The sequence below is a fragment of the Heterodontus francisci genome, chromosome 30, assembly GCF_036365525.1.
Source record: "Heterodontus francisci isolate sHetFra1 chromosome 30, sHetFra1.hap1, whole genome shotgun sequence".
NCBI lineage: Eukaryota > Metazoa > Chordata > Chondrichthyes > Heterodontiformes > Heterodontidae > Heterodontus > Heterodontus francisci.
This window is the reverse complement of record NC_090400.1, coordinates 59411923-59430073: the sequence shown is the minus strand read 5'-3', so window position 1 is coordinate 59430073 and position 18151 is coordinate 59411923. Positions and strand designations below refer to the sequence as shown.

The 18151-nt window shown below is 50.8% G+C and overlaps 1 protein-coding gene across 1 annotated transcript in view; it reads right to left on the bottom strand.

Annotated features, from left to right (window-relative positions):
* Nucleotides 1-15892, bottom strand: part of pitpnab (phosphatidylinositol transfer protein, alpha b) — a 66403-nt gene extending 50511 nt beyond the window's left edge. The window contains exon 1 of the mRNA XM_068010801.1: nucleotides 15789-15892. Coding sequence (XP_067866902.1) covers nucleotides 15789-15808 — 20 coding nt within the window. The 5' untranslated portion in view covers nucleotides 15809-15892. The remainder of the gene's footprint in view (nucleotides 1-15788) is intronic.
* Between the last annotated feature and the right edge of the window lie 2259 nt (nucleotides 15893-18151).

Below are 18151 nucleotides of genomic sequence, written 5' to 3'. Positions count from 1 at the left end.
ATCCATTAATTTCCTTAAATCCAAAAATCTATCGATTCCTGTCTTGAATATATTCAATGACTGAGCATCCACAGCTCTCTGAGGTAGAGAATTCCAAAGATCCACAACCCTCAGTGAAGACATTCTCCGTACCTAAATGGCCGACCACTTATCCAGAAACTAAGACCCCCTAGTTCTAAACTCTTCAGTCAGGGAAAACAGCCTCTACCCGAGCAAGCCCCTTAAGAATTTTATATCACTCTATAATGTCCTATCAAACACTCCAGGGCTTGTAGAGCACAGGGTTAGATAAAGATCCCTCTCTACACAGATGCGGCCAGACCTGCTGAGTATTTCCAGCACTTTCTGTTCTCATTTTAAAGCTCCCTTTACACTGTCCCCATCAAACACTCCCAGGACAGGTAGAGCACGGGGTTAAATACAGGGTAAAACTGTCTAAATTCAGATTACACAGAAAAAAAAAGGGGTTAGAGTAAAGCTGTCGACAAAACAAAACGGGTTTAGATACAGAGTAAAGCTCCATCGACACTGTCCTAACACTCCCAGAACAGTTACAACACAGATTCGTTGCATTTTTTTTGCTTATTTATCTGTTTTTAATAAAGTTATTTTAAAAATACGTATATAACAGGGGCCTGAGGAATAAAGGCTCACTCGACATAAAAGATATAAAAGGAGCCTGGAAAGAAAAAAAAAGGTTACTCAGCACAGAGTAAAGCTCCTTCTACATTTAAAAAAAAAACAGATTTGTTGCAGAGTAAAGCTCTTTCTGCTGTTCTCTATTCAGCACTCCCTGGTCAGACCAAATTTAATGCTTCAGCTTGAGAGGTAACAAGAATGGCGTGGGTAATGATATGATGATAGGGTCTGCTCCTGGGAGACTAACATAATTCCTGAGCAGAGTCAATTGCTTTCTCATCAGATAGGTTATGCTGTCCTTACATGGGGTTGTTTGATTTCACACATTGTGATAAAAAAAGAAAAATAAATGGGGTTAGATACAGAGTAAATCTCCCTCTACACTGTCCCCATCAAACACTCCCAGGACAGGTACAGTACGGGGTTAGATACAGAGTAAAGCTCCCTCTACACTGTCCCCATCAAACACTCCCAGGACAGGTACAGTACGGGGTTAGATACAGAGTAAAGCTCCCTCTACACTGTCCCCATCAAACACTCCCAGGACAGGTACAGTACCGGGTTAGATACAGAGTAAAGCTCCCTCTACACTGTCCCCATCAAACACTCCCAGGACAGGTACAGTACGGGGTTAGATACAGAGTAAAGCTCCCTCTACACTGTCCCCATCAAACACTCCCAGGACAGGTACAGTACCGGGTTAGATACAGAGTAAAGCTCCCTCTACACTGTCCCCATCAAACACTCCCAGGACAGGTACAGTACGGGGTTAGATACAGAGTAAAGCTCCCTCTACACTGTCCCCATCAAACACTCCCAGGACAGGTAAGACACAGGTGAAAGCTCTTTTGATTCTGAGAAAAGCTGTACTGCTGTACTTATGACATTTCCAAGCACCAGTTGTTCAAAAGACATTTGAAAGACTGCGATAAGAATGCCATAGCTTGAGACACCTTGAGCAGGATTAAAACTGTTCCCAACACAATGCACTATGAGCTAATGAGAAGACTCTCAGAATGACACAGGTAGAGGCCATTCAGCCCAACATGCCAGTGCCAGCTCTCTACAGGAGCTGTCCAATTAGCTCCACTGTTCTCCATAGCCCTGCAAATTCCTCCTTTTTAAGTCGAGATCCATTTGCTTTCCTTCCTCTCATTAACAGTGGCGCTTTGCAACAATCACGTCATTATTCACTATTTGTGTGCAAGAATTTTACAATAATGCTGTTAAAGCTTGATAGATTGAAACTGTCAGGATCTCGGAAAGCTGGTTCGACCCACATCTGGTCATTAATCATCCATAATGAGCTACTCCCAGAACACAGTGTATTCGTCCTGAAAACTGTCCTTCCCATTTTCCAGCCAGATAAGATTTTAAAAAAAAGAAAATGCAGAACTGATTGTTAGTTTTCCAACAAACAACACAGCCATTGGCAAATCTCCGACAAGGTCATTTCAAAATTTCACTTCCTGGCTCCTTTAATGATGTCCTGAGGTTCCACTCAGGGGAAAGAGTGACCCTGTTAAGATTATTAAGGTTTGCGTGGACATCTTGGGGTTCATAGAGTCAGAGTTATACAGCATAGAAACAGGCCCTTCAGCCCATCAGGTTTGTGCCGGCCATACAGCACCTATCTATTCTAATCCCAGTTTCCAGCACTTGGCCCATAGCCTTGTATGCTATGGCGTTTCAAGTGCTCATCTAAATACTTCTTCAATGGTGTGAGGGTTCTTGTCTCTACCACCCCTTCAGGCAGTGTCTTCCAGATTCCAACCACCCTCCAGATGAAAATTTTTTTCCTCAAATTCCCTCTAAACCTCCTGCCCCTTGCCTTAAATCTATACCCCTGGTTATTGACATCTCCATTAAGGGAAAAAGTTTCTTCCTATCTAACCTATCAATGCCCCTCATAATTTTGTATACCTCAATCAGGTCCCCCCTCAGCCTTCTCTGCTCAAAGGAAAACAACTCTAGCCTATCCAATCTCTCTTCATAGCTGAAATGCTCCAGCCCAGGCAACATCCTAGGGAATCTCCTCTGCACCCTCTCCAGTGCAATCACGTCCTTCCTATAGTGTAGTGACCAGAACTGTACACAATACTCCAGCGGTGGCCTAACTAGCATTTTATACAGCTCCATCATAACCTCCCTGCTCTTATATTCTATGCCTCGGCTAATAAAGGCAAGTATCCCGTTGGCCTTCCTAACCACCTTCTCTACCTGTGCTGCTGCCTTCAGTGATCTATGGACAAGTACACCAAGGTCCTTCTGACCATTTGCACTTCCTAGGGTCCTACCATCCACTGTATATTCCCTTGCCTTGTTAGTCCTCCAAAAATGCATCACCTCACACTTCTCAGGATTAAATTCCATTTGCCACTGCTCTGCCCATCTTACCAGCCCATCTATATTGTCCTGTAATCTACGGCTTTCCTCCTCACTATTTACAACACCACCAATTTTCGTGTCATCTGTGAACTTACTGATCATACCTCCTGTATTCACGTCTAAGTCATTATGGTACACTACAAACAGCAAAGGTCCCAGCACTGATCCCTGTGGTACACCACTGGTCACAGGCTCCCAATCGCAAAAACAACCCTCGACCATCACCCTCTGCCTCCTGACACTCAGCCAATTTTGGATCCAATTTGCCAAATTGCCTTGGATCCCATGGGCTCTTACCTTCTTAACCAAGCTCCCATGCAGGACCTTATGTTGGTGCACTCCACAGTTCAATAGCATTCTGACATTCACAGTCAAGGGTTAAATACAAACAGGAGTTGGCCATTAAGCCCCTCAAGCCTGTCCCGCCATTGTTCCATTTCCCTTAATACCCTTATCCAACAAAACTGATCCATCTCAGTCTTGAACATTTTAATTGACCCCGAACATCAACAGCTTTCTGGAGGAGTGTGTTCCACATTTCCACTCCCTTTGTGTGAAGTGCTTCCTGACATCACCCTGAATGGCCTGGCTTGAATTTTAAGACTCTGACCCTTTGTTGTTCACCTTCTCTGCGTCCACCCAATTAAATCCCTCACACAAGAATGTTAATCTAGGAAGAGGTCCTTTTTCTGTGGAACTGTCCTTGCTTCAGGGCAGAGAAAACAAAAAAAATTAAATTGAGGAGGGGATAGAATCAGAAAAGCAGTAACATAAATGGCAGAGACAGGCACAACAGGGGTTAAACTCCAACAGTGAGGAGTTGTGGATCAGATGTCTGGATCTGGGGACAGTTCAGGCTGCAGGGAGGTGCTGCACATTTCAAACTGAGCTTCAGGACTAGGGTCAGGCTCGAAATGCTATTTGGAGTATAATCTGATGATCAGGTACTGGCTGCAATCAATAGTAGCAGCAGACATCTCGAGCAGAACTTCATCCGTCACATCAGAAACATTTAATATCATTTAGCTTCCAATAAAGGAAAAATGTGGACAGAACACGTCAAGAGTTTCACACCACAGATTCTGTGCATGACTCAACATCAAGACCTTGGCAGAGATTCAGTATCCCCGGTAACTGCTCCAACAAGCTGTCTCTTAAAGCAATGTAGAAGAATTTAACACCAGAGTACAGATCATCCAACAGCTTATTACTGAAGGATTACAATGTAGGATCCATTGCTTTCCTTATGTGTGGGTTTTAAAAAATCAAATCAAATTATTACCCCATCACCCCCTTCCCACCAAAGGCCAACTTGTGCTGTGGGCACAGTTCATAACCGGCTGTCAGTATCGCCAACTTAACACACAGCACTCAAGTGCGGGAACATATTGAGTACCACACAAGGAGAAAAGGGTGAATGCTGCATAAAAAGACTAAATACTTGCATTTCAAAAGGGCCTTTCATGGTCTCAGGGCGTCCCAAAGCATTTACAGCCAATGAAATACATTTCAAACTGTAGTCACTGTTGTAATGGAGGAATTTGCACTCAGTAAGCTCCCACAGACAGCAATGTGACAATAACCAGATCATCTGATTTTTAATGATGTTTATTAAAAGATAAATATTAGCCAGGACACCAGGGAGAAATCCCAGCTCCTCTTCAAAACAGTACCCATGGGATCTGCCCTGAGGGGACAGATAGGGCCTCAGTTTAAGGTCTCATCAGAAAGAGTAGTGGGAGAGAGGGTGGGGAAAATGGAGAGGCAAGATAGAAGCTAAAAGATACAGGAGAGAAAGATAGGTTGATACTGGACTGCAATCGTCTTAGTAAAGCCTCGAGGCCGAGTTAATGCCACAGGGAATTCCACAAACTGGGATCGTTAAAATAAATTATTCATTCTCAGGATGTGGGTGTCATGAAAAGACCAACATTTATTGCCTGTCCCTAGTTGTCCAGAAGTGGTGATGATGTCTGATTGGGCTACTTCATAAGGGCAGATAGTCAGCCATGTTAGTGTGGGACTGGAGTTAGATCGAAGGCTGGACAGGGTAGGAACAGCAGGTTTTCCTCCCTAAAGGACATTAGTGCATCAGTTGGGTTTTTAAACCACAATCAGACAGCTTCATAATCACTTTTACTGATCCCACCTCATTAAGAAATTTGGACTTAACCACCTGCTCTCTGGATTACCAGCCCAATAACAACCACGGCACTAGCATAACCTGTAGATCACTGGGCTCCACTTTGAGAGCCCAAACAGTACATTAAAAAACGTCAAAGCTGCACAGGTAGGGGAGGTTACCTGCAATTGTGAAGGGGCTGGAGAATTGAGGGATATCATTTCCCCCTCTCCAGGTACAAAAAAACCCAACCGCAAAGCTCCAGAATCTCTGCGTCCCTCCAATTCTGGCCAGGGCACAACCCCATTTCAATCGTTTCACCATTGGCGGCAGTGCCTTCAGCTGCCTGGGCCCGAATCTTTGGAATTACCTCCCTAAACCTCTCTCTCCTTTAGGATGCTCCTTAAAATCTACCTCTCTGACCAAGCTTTTGGTCACCTGTCTCAATGACTACTCGTGTGGCTCAGTGTCAAATTTTCTTGAATAACGCTCCTGGGAAGCACCTTGGGACATTTTATTATGAAAAAGGTGCTATATAAATGCAAGTTGTTGTAGATATTAAAAAATTGAAACATCTTCAAATCTTTCTTTGTTGGTGACACACGACAGAATTCATTGAAGCGATAGTTTACCAAGAAAATCAGCACAAAAATGAGTGCCCCGTTAAGAACTGCGAAATGATTGGCCATCAGACTCCTACCATGTTGGCACCAGAAATTCAGTAACTTGCAACAGTGGGTGTGAGAATTAGTCACTCGACGTTCAATAGAACAGCTTCAAACTGCCAGCAGTGTAGATGCACATATTATTCCAAACTGGGTGTGTCCAGAGAAAGCATTTGCAGCTGCACAGTGGCAGGATACAGGACGAGTGGGGGGCGGGTCTGACCCTGTGTCACACTGGGGTACAGGTGCACACCTGGGTCACACTGGGGTACAGTACTGGTGGGGTAGAGGTATGCCCCTGGGTCACACTGGGGTACAGTACTGGTGGGGTAGAGGTACGCCCCTGGGTCACACTGGGGTACAGTACTGGTGGGGTAGAGGTACGCACCTGGGTCACACTGGGGTACAGGTAAGCACCTGGGTCACACTGGAGTACAGTACTGGTGGGGTAGAGGTACACACCTGGGACACACTGGGGTACAGTACTGGTGGGGTAGAGGTACGCACCTGGGTCACACTGGGGTAGAGGTACGCACCTGGGTCACACTGGGGTACAGTGGTACGCACCTGGGTCACACTGGGGTACAGTACTGGTGGGCTAGAGGTACGCACCTGGGTCACACTGGGGTACAGGACTGGTGGGGTAGAGGTACGCACCTGGGTCACACTGGGGTACAGTGGTACGCACCTGGGTCACACTGGGATACAGTACTGGTGGGGACAGGTCTGTCACTGTATAACACTGGGGTACAGTGCTGGTGGGGACAGGTTGTCACTGTATAATAAAGGCAAAATACTGCGGATGCTGGAAATCTGAAATAAAAACAAGAAATGCTGGAACCACTCAGCAGGTCTGGCAGCATCTGTGGAAAGAGAAGCAGAGTTAATGTTTCGGGTCAGTGACCCTTCATCGGAAGGGTGAAGGGTTCCGATGAAGGGTCACTGACCCGAAACTTTAATTCTGCTTCTCTTTCCACAGATGCTGCCAGACCTGCTGAGTGGTTCCAGCATTTCTTGCTGTCACTGTATAACACTGGAGTACAGTACTGGTGGGTACAGGTCTGTCACTGTATAACACTGTGTACAGTACAGGGGGAACAGGACTGACATTGTAACACTGGGTTACAGTACTGGAAATATTTCCAGGGCCAGGTCCCACTTACAGGCACTAATCCCCATCACTCTGAAAACTGAGGTAACAGTTTGAACATTATGCAAAGTAATCTGAATGAAAGGTCGGTGTAGGGCCAGTAAGTGTGGGTGTTTAGATGTCATCAACAAGTGTTACATACAACCTTGGTTTTTCGCCTGACAATCCCATGCAATTTCGGGGTGCGTTGGCATCATGGTTACTTTACAAGACTAGTTACCCTGAGGCTTGGACTAATGATCCCGTGACCTGAGCTCAAATCTTGGGAAATTTAACCTATTTAAGTAAATATCTCAAATATTCTTTTTCTTTTGGTCTCCTTATCTCGAGAGACAATGGGTAAGCGCCTGGAGGTGGTCAGTGGTTTGTGGAGCAGCGCCTGGAGTGGCTATAAAGGCCAATTCTAGAGTGACAGACTCTTCCACAGGTGCTGCAGAAAAATTTGTTTGTCGGGGCTGTTACACAGTTGGCTCTCCCCTTGCGCTTTTGTCTTTTTTCCTGCCAACTGCTAAGTCTCTTCGACTCGCCACACTTTAGCCCCGCCTTTATGACTGCCCGCCAGCTCTGGCGAACGCTGGCAACTGACTCCCACGACTTGTGATCAATGTCACAGGACTTCATGTCGCATTTGCAGACGTCTTTGAAGCGCAGACATGGATGGCCGGTGGGTCTAATACCAGTGGCGAGTTCGCTGTACAATGTGTCCTTGGGGATCCTGCCATCTTCCATGCGGCTCACATGGCCAAGCCATCTCAAGCGCTGCTGACTCAGTAGGGTGTATAAGCTGGGGATGTTGGCCGCCTCGAGAACTTCTGTGTTGGAGATACGGTCCTGCCACCTGATGCCAAGTATTCTCCGGAGGCCGCGAAGATGGAATGAATTGAGACGTCGCTCTAGGCTGACATACGTTGTCCAGGCCTCGCTGCCATAGAGCAAGGTACTGAGGACACAGGCTTGATACACTCGGACTTTTGTGTTCCGTGTCAGTGCGCCATTTTCCCACACTCTCTTGGCCAGTGTGGACATAGCAGTGGAAGCCTTTCCCATGCGCTTGTTGATTTCTGCATCTGGAGACAGATTACTGATCTCAAATAGAAAGCAGGTATCAGTAATGGAGACAATGGAATCCCAGATCATAAAACCCCATCTGATTCACATATACTTTCGGGAAGGAAATCTGCCGCCCTTACCTGGTCTGGCCCACATCTGACTCCAGACCCACAGCAATGTGGTTGACTCTTAAGTGCCCTCTGATATGGTCGAGCAAACTACTCTGCCGTATTCAAGAAGGCAGCACACGACCACCTTCTCAAAGGGCAATTAGGGATGGGCAATAAATGCTGGCCTAGCCAGCAACACCCACATCCCATTAACAAATTAAAAAAAGTCGTTGGAGGACAAACCCAGGAACAAGGCACACTGTGCTGCAGGTCACTATCTCACATAGTGAATCCCCCCCGACCCCCGACTGCAATCATGCTGCTTTGGGAAGATGCATATTTCACAGGGAGGGAAGAAACAATGCTGTGAGCCCTGTAGGGCTAATTTAATCGGCCTTTGCATTCCCTCCATGGAACCCGGGCTGGCCCTGCTCTGGGAACACTTTGCTGCTATTTTTCTGGAGGTTAGAAGTGGAAAGGGAGCAGTGAGGAATATCAGCTCATTGAATATCTCACAAACCGTCAGGGAGAGGGACATGAACTAACATCTTCAATGTAGGAATCTATCCAAGGTGTTTCATGGAAGTGTAATCAGACAAAATTTGAAACTGAGCCAAAGGAGATGTTAGGACGAATGACTGGCTCTAAACTGCTTTGAAGGAGCATCTTCAAAAGGAGGAGAGAGAAGTAGAGAAGGCGGAGAGGTTTAGGGAGGGAATTCCAGAGTTCAGGGCCCAGGCAGCTGAAAGCACGGCCGCTAACGGTGGGGATGTGCAAGAGGGCAGCATTGGAGGAGCAGAGATATCTCGGAGGGTTGTGGGGCTGGAAGGTTAAGAGATTCGGGGAGGGATGAGGCCATGAATGGATTTGGAAACAAGGATGAGAATTTTAAATGTGTGTTGGCGGCCAGCGTATCTCAGCAAGCTGGAGCCTGAAGCAAAGGGCAATGCACTGGCAATAGTCTCGGCCAGAAACCCTGGAGATTACTGGTGTCAAGACCCAATCAAATACTGATGCGGTTTTACACCATATCTGACTGCGGCTGCTCACTGTGGGATGGTGAAACTTTGCAATTGATTTCAGCAACCTTTGAACAGCAAAAGTTATGAAGTTTAAACACTGACTGAACCCAGTTTGCTAATTGCTTACCCACTGTTTTTTTTCATGTTTGTACTTGCTGTTCAATCTTCAGTTCGTTAACACCCTATCTGTACTATAATAAAAGCAAAATACTGCGGATGCTGGAAATCTGAAATAAAAACAAGAAATGCTGGAACCACTCAGCAGGTCTGGCAGCATCTGCGAAAAGAGAAGCAGAGTTAACGTTTCGGGTCAGTGACCCTTCTTCGGAACCCTATCTGTACTAATGCTTTGTCTTTCAACACACCATTAACATATTGTTTGCCTTTGCTCCATGACCTTTTGGTCAGCTATGTGGCCTTGTCCAGTCTGCACCTTCTCCTTTGTTATCTCTTGCCCCACCCCCACCTCACTTGCTTATAACCTTTGACATTTCTAATATTTGTCAGTTCCGAAGAAGGGTCACTGACCCGAAACGTTAACTCTGCTTCTCTTTCCACAGATGCTGCCAGACCTGCTGAGTGATTCCAGCATTTCTTGTTTTTATCCCTAATTCTGAACTCTATTTGATAACTATTGATAATGCTGTGTACATTTTTTAAAACTATAACTCAGTACCTGAATAATGCTGCCAAGTGATTCAGAGATGCAATTACGTTTCAATTCTTAAGCAAAATTCAAGAGGGACTGAGCACCTTGTATGTTTGTGTAAACAAATACAAATATGTCGCAAATCATATCAGAAAAGCACATTACATTGTTAGCCATTCCTTTGACCACATCACCGCGCCAATGTACAACAATCTGGAATAAACCCCGCGAGTACAGGTACTAATACTCAACAGTAAATAAAGGACAGAGCTCTCAGCATCATCACAACACTTCACACTTCGCACTGAAATTCAAGTTGCATTTGTGGTTGTCTTAAATGATGGGGTCAGATTGGGAAACGTCTTCATCAGAAAATAAAAGTGGGCTCTCCCACATCTATCCTTCACTCAGTCCAGCAGCAAACAGAGCCCTGCCGCCGAAACAAAGTTTCTGTCTTGTGTTACATTTCAGCAGAACTCAAATTCGAAGCTTTAGAAGGAAGTTGAAATAATTCATCCATATTTTGCCGACAGCATTAATCCCACACAGCCGAGTAAGAACATCCCCACCGCCTCTAATCACCCGCTCACTCTTGAACCAATAGAAATCACAGGTTAACACTCTGAGTCACAAGGGAGGGATATATGGGAACATATCAGCGTTTAAACAGAGAGTCCTTCGAGTCTTAGAGACATAGAGAGTCATACAGCTATACAGCACAGAAACAGGCCCTTCGGCCCATCGTGTCTGTGCCGGCCATCAACCACCTATCTATTCTAATCCCATTTTCCAGCACATGGCCCATAACCTTGTATGCTATGGTGTTTCAAGGGCTCATCTAAATACTTCTCAAATGTTGTGAGGGATCCTGCCACTAACACTCCTTCAGGTGGTGTGACCCAGATTCCAACCACCCTCTGAGAAAAAATGTTTCCTCAAATCCCCTCTAAACCTCCTACCTTAAATCTATGCCTCCTGGTTATTGATCCCTCCACTAAGGGAAAAGTTTCTTCCCATCTATCCTATCAATTAATTTTTTTTTTTTTTAGAAATACAGCACTGAAACAGGCGGTTCGGCCCACCGAGTCTGTGCCGACCATCAACCACCCATTTATACTAATCCTACATTAATCCCATATTCCTACCACCTCCCCACAATTCCCCTACCACCTACCTATACTAGGGGCAATTTACAATGGCCAATTTACCTATCAACCTGCAAGTCTTTGGCTGTGGGAGGAAACCAGAGCACCAACTCACGCGGTCACAGGGAGAACTTGCAAACTCTGCACAGGCAGAACCCAGAATTGAACCCGGGTCGCTGGAGCTGTGAGGCTGCGGTGCTAACCACTGCGCCACACCAATGCTCCTCATAATTTTGTATACCTCAATCAGATCCCCCCTCAGCCTTCTCTGCTCAAAGGAAAACAACTCTAGCCTTTTCAGTCTCTCTTCATCGCTGAAATGCTCCAGCCCAGGCAACATCCTGGTGAATCTCCTCTGCACCCTCTCCAGTACAATCACATCCTTCCTATAGTGTGGTGACCAGAACTGTACACAGTAATCCAGCTGTGGCCTAACTAGCATTTTATACAGCTCCATCATAACCTCCCTGCTCTTATATTCTATGCCTTGGCTAATAAAGGCAAGTATCCCGTTGGCCTTCCTAACCACCTTCTCTACCTGTGCTGCTGCCTTCAGTGATCTATGGACAAGCATCCCAAGGTCCCTCTGTACTTCCTAGGGTCCTACCATCCACTGTATATTCCCTTGCCTTGTTTGTCCTCCCAAAACGCATCACCTCACACTTCTCAGGATTAAATTTCATTTGCCACTATTCAGCCCATTTATATCGTCCTGTAATCTAAGGCTTTCCTCCTCACTATTTACAACACCACCAATTTTCTTGTCATCTGCGAACATATTGATCATACCTCCTATATTCATGTCTAAATCATTAATGTACACTACAAACAGCAAGGGTCCCAGCACTGATCCCTGTGGTACACCACTGGTCACAGGCTTCCACTCGCAAAAACAATCCTCGACCATCACCCTCTGCCTCCTGCCACTAAGCCAATTTTGGATCCAACTGGCAAATTGCCCTGGATCCCATGGGCTCTTACCTTCTTAACCAATCTCCCATGTGGGACTATACTGAAGTCCATATAGACTACATCAACTACCTTACCCTAATCTACACACCTAGTCACCTACTCAAAAAATTCAATTAAGTTTGTTAGACACGATCTCCCCCTGACAAAACCATGCTGATTATCCGTGATTAATCCCTGCCTCTCCAAGTGGAGATTAATCGTGTCCCTTAGAATTTTTTTCCAATAGTTCCCGACCACTGATGTTAGACTCACCAGCCTATAATTACCTGGTTTATCCCTGTTACCCTTCTTGAATAATGATAACACATTTGCTAACCTCCAGTCCTCTGGCACCTCTCCTGTGGCCAGAGAGGATTTGAAAATTTGTGTCAGAGCCGCTGCTATTGCCTCCTTTGCCTCACATAACAGCCTGGGATATATCAGTATATCAAATAACTATACTATTTTCTGCAGATAGATCAGGGGGAGGGTAAAGAGAAGGAGGTGGGGGGGGGGGGGGGGGAGAGAGAAAGAGGTGGGGGGGGGGGAGAAGAGGTGGGGGGGGGGGAGAAAGAGGTGGGGGGGGGGAGAAAGAGGTGGGGGGGGGGGGAGAAAGAGGTGGGGGGGGGGGAGAAAGAGGTGGGGGGGGGAGAAAGAGGTGGGGGGGGGGGAGAAAGAGGTGGGGGGGGGGGAGAAAGAGGTGGGGGGGGGGGGGGGGAGAAAGAGGTGGGGGGGGGGAGAAAGAGGTGGGGGGGGGAGAAAGAGGTGGGGGGGGGAGAAAGAGGTGGGGGGGGGAGAAGAGGTGGGGGGGGGGAGAAAGAGGTGGGGGGGGGGGAGAAAGAGGTGGGGGGGGGGAGAAAGAGGTGGGGGGGGGGAGAAGAGTGGGGGGGGGAGAAAGAGGTGGGGGGGGGGGAGAAAGAGGTGGGGGGGGGGGAGAAAAGAGGTGGGGGGGGGGGAGAAAGAGGTGGGGGGGGGGAGAAAGAGAGTGGGGGGGGGGGGAGAAAGAGGTGGGGGGGGGGAGAAAGAGGTGGGGGGGGGAGAAAGAGGTGGGGGGGGGGAGAAAGAGGTGGGGGGGGGGGAGAAAGAGGTGGGGGGGGGGAGAAAGAGGTGGGGGGGGGGAGAAAGAGGTGGGGGGGGGGGAGAAAGAGGTGGGGGGGGGGGAGAAAGAGGTGGGGGGGGGGAGAAGAGGTGGGGGGGGGAGAAAGAGGTGGGGGGGGAGAAGAGGGGGGGGGGAGAAAGAGGTGGGGGGGGGGGAGAAAGAGGTGGGGGGGGGGAGAAAGAGGTGGGGGGGGGAGAAAGAGGTGGGGGGGGGAGAAAGAGGTGGGGGGGGGGAGAAAGAGGTGGGGGGGGGGAGAAAGAGGTGGGGGGGGGGGAGAAAGAGGTGGGGGGGGGGGAGGAGAAAGAGGTGGGGGGGGGGAGAAAGAGGTGGGGGGGGGGGAGAAAGAGGTGGGGGGGGGGGAAAGAGGTGGGGGGGGAGAAAGAGGTGGGGGGGGGGGAGAAAGAGGTGGGGGGGGGAGAGAGGTGGGGGAGAAAGAGGTGGGGGGGGGGGAGTAAGAGGTGGGGGGGGGTGAAAGAGGTGGGGGGGGGGAGAAAGAGGTGGGGGGGGGGTGAAGAGGTGGGGGGGGGAGAAGAGGTGGGGGGGGGGAGAAGAGGTGGGGGGGGGGGAGAAAGTGGTGGGGGGGGGGAGAGGTGGGGGGGGGGAGGAAAGAGGTGGGGGGGGGGAGAAGAGGTGGGGGGGGGGAGAAGAGGTGGGGGGGGGAGAAGAGGTGGGGGGGGGTGAAAGAGGTGGGGGGGGGGAAGAGGTGGGGGGGGGGAAGAGGGTGGGGGGGGGGAAAGTGGTGGGGGGGGGAAAGTGGGGGGGGGGGGTTAGGGGGGGGGGGGAAAGGGGGGGGAGGGGAATGGGGGGGGGAGGGGAAGGGGGGGGGGAGGGGAAAGGGGGGGGGAGGGGAAAGGGGGGGGGAGGGGAAAGGGGGGGGGAGGGGAAAGGGGGGGGGAGGGGAAAGGGGGGGGTGGGGAAAGGGGGGGGGGGAGGGGGAAAGGGGGGGGGGGAGGGGAAAGGGGGGGGGGGTGGGGAAAGGGGGGGGGTTGGGGGGGAAGGGGGGGGGAGGGGTTGGGGGGGGGTGGGGTTTGGGGGGGGGGTGGGGAATGGGGGGGGGGAGGGGAAAGGGGGGGGGGAGGGGAAAGGGGGGGGGGGGGGGAAGGGGGGGGGGAGGGGAAGGGGGGGGGAGGGGGAAGGGGGGGGGGGGGAAGGGGTGGGGGGGGGTTGGGGGGGGGGGGAAGTGGGGGGGGTGGGGAAAGGGGGGGGGAGGGGAAGGGGGGGGGGGGGGTGGGGGGGGGGGAAGGGGGGGGTGGGTAAGGGGGGGGGGGGTTGGGGGGGGGGGGAAGTGGGGGGGGGAGGGGGAAGAGGGGGGGTGATGGGGGGGGGGTGGGGAAGAGGGGGGGGAGGGGTAAGAGGGGGGGGAGGGGAAAGAGGGGGGGGGAGGGGAAAGAGGGGGGGGAGGGGAAAGAGGGGGGGGGTGGGGAAAGAGGGGGGGGTGGGGGAAAGTGGGGGGGGAGGGGAAAGAGGGGGGGGAGGGGAAAGAGGGGGGGGAGGGGAAGAGGGGGGGAGGGGGAAAGAGGGGGGGGAGGGGGGAAAGAGGGGGGGGAGGGGAAAGAGGGGGGGGGAGGGGAAAGAGGGGGGGGAGGGGAAAGAGGGGGGGAGGGGAAAGAGGGGGGGGAGGGGAAAGAGGGGGGGGAGGGGGGAAGAGGGGGGGAGGGGAAAGAGGGGGGGGGGAGGGGAAAGAGGGGGAAAGAGGGGGTGAGGAGAAGAGGGGGGGAGGGGAAGAGGGGGGGAGGGGAAAGAGGGGGGGAGGGGGAAGAGGGGGGGAGGGGAAGAGGGGGGGGGAGGGGGAAAGAGGGGGGGAGGGGAAAGAGGGGGGAGGGGAAGAGGGGGGGGGGAGGGGAGGGGAAAGAGGGGGGGGAGGGGAAAGAGGGGGGGAGGGGAAGAGGGGGGGGGAGGGGAAAGAGGGGGGGGAGGGGAAAGAGGGGGGGGAGGGGAAAGAGGGGGGGGAGGGGAAAGAGGGGGGGGGAGGGGAAAGAGGGGGGGGAGGGGAAAGAGGGGGGAGGGGAGAAGAGGGGGGGGAGGGGAAAGAGGAAAGAGGGGGGGGGGAGAGGAAAGAGGGGGGGGAGAGGAAAGAGGGGGGGAGGGGGAAGAGGGGGGGGGAGGGGAAAGAGGGGGGGGGGGAGGGAAAGAGGGGGGGGGGGAGGGGAAAGAGGGGGGGGGGAGGGGAAAGAGGGGGGGGGGAGGGAAAGAGGGGGGGGGGAGGGGAAAGAGGGGGGGGGAGGGGAAAGAGGGGGGGGGGAGGGGGAAAGAGGGGGGGGGGAGGGGAAAGAGGGGGGGGGGAGGGGAAAGAGGGGGGGGGGAGGGGAAAGAGGGGGGGGGAGGGGAAAGGGGGGGGGGAGGGGGAAAGAGGGGGGGGGAGGGGAAAGAGGGGGGGGGGAGGGGAAAGAGGGGGGGGGAGGGGAAAGAGGGTGGGGGGAGGGGAAAGAGAGGGGGGGGAGGGAGGGAAAGAGAGGGGGAGGGGGGGGAGGGAAAGAGGGAGGAGGGGAGGGGAAGGGGGGGGGGGAGGGGAGAAAGAGGGGTGAGGGGGAAGGGAAAAGAGGGGAGGGGAGGGGAAGGGAAAGAGGGGGGGAGGGGGAAGGGGAAAGAGGGGGGGGGGAGGGGAGGAAAGAGGAAAGAGGAGGGGGGTGGGCTTATGGGGCTGCTCCTTTCCCCTCAGCCCCAGGCCCCGGTTCCGGTTTCTGCCCCCCCTCCCCCACCAAGCAGGCCGAGTCTCAGCCTGAAGCCTACCCCTGGGCCGGGGTTGCGGACACTCGGACGCCGCGGACTGAGCCAGAGGTGAAGCTTGAAAGACTCACAATTCCTTGATGAGCACCATGGTCCTGGCAGCCGCTCACTCTCCCTGTCCTCCCGCTACAGGAGCCAGGGGGCGGGGCCGTGCGTCATCCACTCGGCCAACCGGCGTCATGACGTCAGCGCCCCGGGCCGCCTTATTGATTATTCATGATCAGTTCTGACGTCAATATGAATATGTAACAGCCTTCAAGCGATACTGCCCCTTTTGTTACATTTCACTCAGGCATCGGTGTCTGTTGATGGTGAGGTTTTGGGTTCCTATTTAATTCAGATTGCACAATCATTATTCGTTGCAAGTTTATTAGTGACTGTGTTCGATGTTGGTAATTAGGGTGGATATCTGAGGTGTGGACTGTGTCAAATTGAGCAGAGTTCTATTTCGGTTGAAGAAACTTATTACAGCATGTTTGCTTACAATCTTGGTGCGAACCTGGGTGCAGCAGTAATATTCATTCTTCTGGGTCCAAAGATGTGCAACACTGAGAGAGTGCTGCCCTGTCACAGGCATTGTTTTGGATGGGATGTTAAACTGAGGTCCTGTCTATCCTCTCAGATAATCTCTTGATGGAGGTATCCTCGCCAACACTTATCCTTCAGCTAACATCACCAGAATCTGATTATTTGGTCATTCATCTCATTGCTGTTTGTGGGATCTTGCTGTGCACAATTTGGCTGTTGCATTTGACAATATTACAGCACATGACTAACCTTGGCTGTGAAGTACTTTGAGAAATTCTGATATTGCAAAAGGCACTATATGCTGTGTTAGTCGTGGCTGCTGTCAGTTGTGACTCAGTTGCTAGCACACTCTTGCCTCTGAGTCAGATGGTCATAAATCTAACTCCGATTTGAGTGCAAAAATCAAGGTTGGCACTCTAGTGAGTTACTGAGGGAGAACAGCACGGAGATGCTGTCTTTCAGATTCGACATAAAACTGAGGCCCCACCTGCCCTCTCAGGTGGACATAAAAAATCCTACAGCCATTATTTGAAAGAAGAGCAGGGGTATTCTCCACGGCGTCCTGGGCCAATATTTATCTCTCAATTAACATGACTGAAATAGATGATCTGGTTATTATCACATTGCTGTTTGTGGGATCTTGCTGTGCCCAAATTGGCTGTCGTGTTTCCTACATTACAACAGTGACTACACTTCAAAAAGTACTTCATTGGCTTGTGAAGCACTTTGGGACATCCTGAGGACCCGAAAGACGCTATAAAAATGCAACTCCTTCTTCTTTTCTCCTCTCCAATTTCATGTTGCATTGATAGTTTCTGGTGCTCAGCTTGCACTGCTCTATGGTGTGTGTGTGTGTGCGTGTGTGTCTCCCTTCCATATTGAATGTCATCCTATTCACATTATATTTTGCACCCTTTGTTGTTCAGTGTTGTCCCTATTTTCCATGTGAACCAATGAGTGTCAGCAGCTAAGTTGTGGTCACAGTCTATCGTCGCCTGATGTCTGAATGTGAACACTTTGAGCAAGGCTCCCAGATGGGACCAATAGACTCAGCATAGATTGACCATCAGATGTGGGACTTCCTAGTTTGTGTTCCTCGGTAGCAACACCGGGGAAGGCAATGCTCCTGAAACCATTGCAAGGCAGTGAGTTTTCTAAAGGAGGTGGTTCCGCAGAGTTTTAGTCACGAGCAGTCAAATCAATGTGGCCTGTTTTGTCAAAGTTGTCATTCTTGGTACAACAACAACTTGCACTTATATAGTGCCTTTGACATAATAATGCATTTGTTCCACTCATAGAACAGAAAGATTTACAGCAGGGGTGGCACAGTGGCGCAGTGGTTAGCACCGCAGCCTCACAGCTCCAGCGACCTGGGTTCAATTCTGGGTACTGCCTGTGTGGAGTTTGCAAGTTCTCCCTGTGTCTGCGTGGGTTTCCTCCGGGTGCTCCGGTTTCCTCCCACATGCCAAAGACTTGCAGGTTGATAGGTTAATTGGCCATTATAAACTGCCCCTAGTATAGGTAGGTGGTAGGGAAATATAGGGACAGGTGGGGATGTGGTAGGAATATGGAATTAGTGTAGGATTAGTATAAATGGGTGGTTGATGGTCGGCACAGACTCGGTGGGCCGAAGGGCCTGTTTCAGTGCTGTATCTCTAAACTAAACATAAACTGAAGGAGGCCATTTGGCCCATTATGTGCTTGCCAGCCGAAAAAGAGCTGTCTGGTCTAATCCCACATTCCAGCTCTTTCCCCACAGCCCTGTAGGTTACAGATTCCCCCCTGCTCTTTCCCCACAGCCCTGTAGGTTACAGATTTCCCCCTGCTCTTTCCCCACAGCCCTGCAATTTTTCCTTTTCAAGTATTTATCCAATTCCCTTTTGAAAGTTACTATTGAATCTGCTTC